At 18.5% G+C, this 7,010-nt stretch overlaps 2 protein-coding genes across 2 annotated transcripts, besides 10 other annotated features; one reads left to right on the forward strand and one right to left on the reverse strand. All coding sequences in view use genetic code 6, as the record gives it.

The window, feature by feature from the left end:
- Window positions 1-703: 703 nt before the first annotated feature.
- Window positions 704-762: a microsatellite.
- Window positions 763-835: 73 nt separating this feature from the next.
- Window positions 836-889: a microsatellite.
- Window positions 875-2,384, forward strand: IMG5_106990 (kh domain protein; the record flags this gene model as incomplete). Its single annotated transcript, XM_004035004.1, has 2 exons — window positions 875-1,622; window positions 1,766-2,384. The coding sequence occupies 2 exons, from the start codon at window positions 875-877 to the stop codon at window positions 2,368-2,370; spliced, it is 1,353 nt and encodes a 450-aa protein (XP_004035052.1). The 3' UTR covers window positions 2,371-2,384.
- Window positions 1,706-1,762: a microsatellite.
- Window positions 2,246-2,306: a microsatellite.
- Window positions 2,254-2,306: a microsatellite.
- Window positions 2,385-2,627: 243 nt separating the features above from the next.
- On the reverse strand, window positions 2,628-3,829 carry IMG5_107000 (protein kinase domain protein; the record flags this gene model as incomplete). Its single annotated transcript, XM_004035005.1, has 2 exons — window positions 2,628-2,802; window positions 2,942-3,829. The coding sequence occupies 2 exons, from the start codon at window positions 3,827-3,829 to the stop codon at window positions 2,755-2,757; spliced, it is 936 nt and encodes a 311-aa protein (XP_004035053.1). The 3' UTR covers window positions 2,628-2,754.
- Window positions 2,806-2,881: a microsatellite.
- Window positions 2,815-2,901: a microsatellite.
- Window positions 2,835-2,901: a microsatellite.
- Window positions 2,835-2,923: a microsatellite.
- Window positions 3,830-6,854: 3,025 nt separating the features above from the next.
- Window positions 6,855-6,897: a microsatellite.
- Window positions 6,898-7,010: the final 113 nt, after the last annotated feature.

A 7,010-nucleotide genomic window follows, 5' to 3' on the forward strand; every position in this document is an offset into this window, starting at 1 on the left:
GTTTTTTTCTTTCTCTTTATTTACTTATTTCTTTTTATAAAAAACCCTTTGAAGCGTTCATTAATGCTTTAAAAGGCTTTTTTTTTTTTTAGATATATTATTTATATATATAGTTATTTGTATTTTTAATTTTATAAAAACTTATTGTTTTGGCAATTTTTTTCTAAATTAACGATGTTCTTTTTTATTAGCACTTTTTTATGCGGTATTTAATCGAGAAGTAGAACAAATCTTTTATATTAATAATATTAAATAATTTTTTTTAATTATTTTATTTAAAATAAATACATTTGAACTTAATTATTCTGTTTAAGCTTTTAAATCTAATCCCAATTTATCGACTTAATATTATAATCTTTCATATAAAAAATTAAGATTTTATTTATTATTATCCTCTTGATAAATTATTTATATATATTTTTGAATATAATTTTTTAAAAATATACTATTTTAAAGCTATATAGATTATACTTATTATTTTATTGTAAAAAAATTGTTTGTTGTTTGTATTAATTAGTTTTTATAATTTTTTTGATTTTCTGTCATATTTTATAATATTATTACTATATATTTTTTTATAATTCAAAATTAAAGAATTATTTTTATTTTTTAAAAAATAAAACTAATTAATAAAAAAATTAATATATCAATCATTCCATTATTAGTTATTATTATTTTCTTTATATTTTAAAATATCATAATTATATAAATAAAAAATATAATATAATTAAATCAAATAAAAAATAGAAAAAAATTAATATATAAATATATTATAAAGCTATTAATAAAATAAATATCAAAAACATAATAAGAGAAACTAAAAAATAAACAATTCAAAAATAAATAAATCAGGAAAAAAAAAAAATATAAAAAAATGGGAAGAAAAAAATACGATTCAAGAAGCAAAAGCAAAAGTAGAAGTCGCAGCAGAGAAAAAAAACATAAAAAACAATAATAATAATAATAAGAAAAAAAAAGGACAAAATTTTCAGACGCCCCGATCTAACCTTTAAATTAATAATCGGACAAGCCATCTGGTGAATGGAACTAAGATAAATATTGCTTTAATCCAAATCCTACATTAGATGATCAATTAAAAACTCAACTAAAATCCATTTTAGATGATGCTTAAAGAAAGCATGATTTAGGAAATCCACATGATATAGAAATAAAATCATAAAACTTAAACGCCTTAGTATTATAATAGGCAGGTATATAAGCATAACCTTAACCTTAGGAAGATTTGCAAAGTCAATTGGGTATGAAAACAATTGTTAGAACTATTGATATTCCCACAGATAGCAGTTTTAATTATGTAGGATTGATTATAGGACCTAAAGGGTCAAATTAGAAAAGAATATAGGAAAAAACTAGGTGTAAGATTATTATTAAAAACGAACCTCCAAATCCTAATATTTAAATTTACGGACTAACAGAAAAAGAAGTGGCAGAGGCTTGTTGTGAAATTGAAAGAATTCTCTTTAGTGATGAGGCTACTAGAAATAAAATTAAAAGCGAATAGTTAAAAGAGGTTGTTGCGGATCATAATAATAATTGTTAAGGAGTTAATCCTAATACAGCTTAAAATAAATTTATTGTCAAAGTTCCTATTAATTATGTTGGTAATTATTTAAAAAAAAATAAAAAATTAAATAGACATAAATATTTTTATATTTATAAATATATTTTTAAATATAAAAAAAATTATATATATATTTAATTATATATATATATATAATATATATATATATATATATATATAAAGGATTAGTTTTAGGTAAGGGTGGAGAGACAATAAAATAAATTAAAAATTAAAGTTAAGCTTCATATATTTTAATGGATTCGAATTAAAATTAAGGAGAAGAATTTAAAGATTTTACTGTATATGGTACTAAAGAATAATGTGAATTAGCAAATAAACTTATTTTCGATTATATTGAATAATATAAAAATAATACAAAAAAGGATACTTTTGAAGTTCCTGTGGAAATTGTGGGAACATTTATAGGAAAAAATGGATGTAATATTATAAATATAAACAGGTGTAGTGGTGGAGCGAAAATTGTGATGAATAATAATGTATTGAATGTCCAAAAAACACATAAAATATTTGAAATTATCGGAAATGATTCACAAATTTAAAACGCAAAACATTTGTGTTAGAATTTGCTAGATTAATTAACTTAATAATAATAAAGTACTTAATAATAATAAACTCCGGCAGCTTATAATCCTTAGATGGCTATGTAATATTAATATTAATAAATGCTTATGTAATAATAGTAATAAATGCAATTGTAATAATATTATTATTAACTAAATTAACCTCAAATAGAAGAAATTACCCTGGATGATAAAAATAAGTAATGAAAATAATTTAAATATTTTGATATATTTTTTAGTTTTTTTTTCATTTATATTTTTTTCATTAATAAAAAAAAAATTTAAAAAAGATGTTAAAATAAAATGAAATTTTTTAAAAATTTACAATAAATTATAAGTATTAATTAAGTAAAAAATATATAATTTTATTTATATTTTTAATTTTTTTTTACAAAAATGCTTTCTAATGGAAAGAAAAAATATTAAATAAACTATTTAATATAAGTAAAAAAATATATTTTAATTAAACTTTTTTTAAAAAAAAAATACTTTCTAATATAAAGACTATTTAAAAACATAATAAATGTAAAAAAAATGTTATTATATATATTTCTATATTTTTTGGTAATAAAAATATTAATAATTTGTGTTTCAATCTAATAATTAATATTTACTCTTATCTAATTCATCAAAAAAAGGCTTTATATAAAAATATATATAAATATAAATAAATATATATAAATATATATATAATATTATATATATATATATATATATACATAATCATTTATATATATAAATACATTTTTATTATATAAATTTAAATTTATAATAATACATGTTCTAATGCTTCTTCTGCAGTAATTCTTTTAGTAGGATCTAATTAAAGCATTTTTTTAAGCAAATCAATACCTTTTGAATCTAAATTTGGGCATTATTTTTCCAAAGAAATTCCTTACCATTATGGGAAAGTACTCTTAAAATCTGGCAATTAACTAACTCCTGGCCATGTATTTTCTTTTGGAGTACCCATAATTCTAAAAATTTTAAAAATTTAATCTATCTCGCAATCTCCAACAAAAAGTGGCTATTTCATTGCCATTTCTGAAAAAATACACCCTAAAGACCAAATGTCGACTGGAGTAGAATATTATCTTGCACCTAGGAGAATTTCAGGAGGTCTATACCATAAAGTAACAACCTCATGGGTATATGTTTTCATAGGAAGACCAAAAGCCCTTGCAAGTCCAAAATCAGCTAATTGTACTTGACCTTTTTTATCTATTAAAATATTCTAAGGTTTCAAATCTCTATGTATTATTCGATTTGCATGACAAACGGCTATTCCTAAAACTAATTAAAACATGTAATCTTTTACAATTTAAGGGGATAATGGACCGCTAGTTAATTCAAGATATTTTTTCAAGTCATGGTCTAAAAAATCAAATATTAAATATAATTTGTTCTCACCATATACTAAGTCTTTTAAGCGAATTACGTTTGGATGATTTATTTCTTTTAGTAATGATATTTCTCGAATTGCTGTGGATGGAACTCCCTCGTCTTCATGCTCTAAACGAATTTTTTTTAAAGCAATTGTTTGGTTGGTTTGTTTATCTATGGCCTTGAATACTACACCGTAGGTACCTTCACCAATTTTTTCGGTTCTTTAATATCTTTCAATTTCAGCTTGAGGATTGTTATTGTTATATGTATCCATATTCATTTGAATTTTTTTTAAATTAATTATTTATTTTTTTATTAAATTTTTAAGGTTTTTTATTTAAATATAATTATTATATATGATTTAATATTTTTTTTAAAAAAAATATAATAAATAATGTTTTTAATATAAAACTTTAGAATATACTAATATTAAACAAACAAAAAGTTATTAAATAATAAAATATTAAATACTATTTTTAATAAAATAATACTATGCATATTTTTTCTTAAATATTACTCCTTTGAAATCCCTTATAACTATTTTTCTATATATTTTTAATAATTAGAGTAGTTTAATTATAAAGTATCTAGTATTTTAATAATTCACACTAGGAATCATCTGAAGTATAGTTTTACCAATAATAATTATAAATAAAATTCAATTATTTCCTAACACTATTAAAGGAGACTTTTCTGTATACCAAATTATGATGATTAGCATAATTAATACTAGGAACTTTCAAGTCTATAAAAACAGCAACTCCATTATATTTATATATTGTATGCTTATTTAAATTTACGTAAAAATATAATTTTTTTATCTTTTCTTCTTTAATTTTTTTAAACTTAATAAATGATAAAAAAGTTCTTTATCCATTTTTATTTTCTCCTTTTTTTTGATAGAATTTTTAAAAAAACTAAAGAAAAAATAAAAATTAATATATGCTTTATTTAAGAATCACATTGAGCTTTAAAAAAGAATATCCGTTAATCAATAAAGTTATATGCCGAAAATATAATATTAGACTTTATTTTGATTTAAGTTTAAAGAAAAATTGATTTCGTATTTAAGGCATTTAATTATATTATAAAAATACAACTAAAACCAATTATATTTAAATATTATTTAATTAAATAAAAAACATTTTTATTAAAAATTGATTAAATAAAAAAAATAACTAAATTTAATAAATATAATATAATGTTTTTGGATAATAAATTTTTATAAAAAATATTTATTAATTCATTTAAATTCTTATTATAAAATTTCAATTAAATCAATATCTTTATATTTTTTTCCTTAAGACTCTAATAATTTATCAAAATTAATATTTCTTAAAAGGATAATATCATTAATAAATAATGCCACTTTAATTTAGCAACAAAAAAGCAAATTTTCTCTATTTTTTTATTCGTTATATTTCCCTAAAAATAACTAAAATGTACTTTCCAACTATTAAATATATAAACCTTAAACAAAAGCGTTTACATCATTATTAATTTTATTTTTGAGATTTTCATAATCATTTTAATAATTTTATTTTAGAAAATTATCTAAATTCAAAAAATATTCCTAAAATTTATGATTAACAAATTCAAAATCAGATTTAACCAAATTATAAAAATTCTAAACTTATACATCTTTATTATATAGTTTGATTTCTATATTTTAGATTAAATTTTTGAGTTCAAAAAGAACTTTTTTGAATAAATAATAGGTATCAAATCTACATTCACATTTATATTTTTAGATCATATTATCTCCTAGAGAATACAAAAACATAAAGCTATTTCTAAAATACATCGACTAGTATAAAAAATCATTCAAAAATTCAGTTTCTTAATTTCTAAAATTTGCAAAAAGCTCATTTTAAAATAAATCTTCAATTAAAATTCTTTTATTGCGACTTTTTTCAAGCATTTTTTTCAAAAGACTTTCTAAGTTTTTGGGTACTTATTTTTTATTTTTAACTTTAAAAGGTACATTGCATATTTTTTGCATTAAAACTTCTTAGTTTTCATCCTAAAAATAAGCTTCTCCAGTTAAAAGCTAATAAAAAATAATTCCGAGAGACCAAACATCCACCTACTCATTAAAATCTGCTTCTTAGAAATAATCTGGAGCCATGTATGCATTGATTCCTTTTTGAGAGTTAAGCAATATTTTTTTACTTTCAAAGCCGAAATCTCCTAGTTTATATGTACCTTCTTTATCAATGAAAATATTCGAAGGTTTTATATCGCCGTGTATTATTTCGTATTTCGATATATAATATAATGCATTTATCATTTAAAAAATTATTTACTAACTTTCTTTTTCATTAATGCCTTAAGGGTTTTTATTTATTAGAGTTTCTAAAGTACCTTAAGAGCAGTATTCGAGAATTATATATATATTAGATTGAGTTCGGAAACAATCAAATATTTTCACTATATTTGAACATTAATGATAATATTACATTTGAGATAATTTTTGGAGAACATTTACTTCTTCGCCTATCGAATTTAGTATTTGTTCACCATATTTTTCTTTTAAGTCAGAAATTTTAATAACTTTTATGGCTACTTAGAAATTTGTATTTAGTTATTGACCTTTATAGACTGTTGAAAACTTTCCAGTACCTATTTTTTCGGTTTCTTATAATAAATATTGCTTATTGTTGTTTTAAATTATTTTTTGGTCCATATTTTATAAATTAATTTTTTTATTTTTATTTTGATATTAATAAGATTTGTTTTTAGTATGTTTTTATTATAATATTTATTTTAATGATTTTTTATTTATATATATTTTTTTAATAACTAAAATTTTTCATTTGTTTTTAAATTAAATTTTAATCAAAAATAGTATTTATATTTGATACTAAATATTTATTTAAAAATAATATTTAATTTAATTTTATTTTATATATTAATATATAAAAAAAAGTTAAATAATTTATATAAGTGATAGAAATCTTGATCAAGTAATTTTTAGATTCTTTATAGGTTTATTTTTATATCGATAAATCATTTTTTTATGTATAAAAAGAATAAAATAGATATAATTTATAAATTATTTTTTTATAAATAAAAAAAATAATAATAAAAATAAATTAATATTTTATAAAATTTTAACATTGTCTTTTTTTTTATTTAAGCTGATTTTTTTATTTAAAATAACAATAGACAAAACAAAAAGAGGAAAAAAAAGGAATATGTTAATGTTTTTTGATTGAGTTTTTAAGATAAAATAAAGTAAAATATATATAATATATTATCTAAAAAAAAAAGTATATATGTATTTTTATAAATTAATATTTATTATAATATTTTATTAAAAATATCATAATATTCTTTTATAAATATATATTAATTATAATATAAAATGAAATATAATAAAATATTTTTTTATTATTACATCCAAATTATTGAAATAAAAAATTTAATTTGTAAACTTTTAAAAAATAAATGTAATATAT

This window comes from Ichthyophthirius multifiliis (assembly GCF_000220395.1).
Source record: "Ichthyophthirius multifiliis unplaced genomic scaffold scaff_1120509250883, whole genome shotgun sequence".
Lineage (NCBI taxonomy): Eukaryota > Ciliophora > Oligohymenophorea > Hymenostomatida > Ichthyophthirius > Ichthyophthirius multifiliis.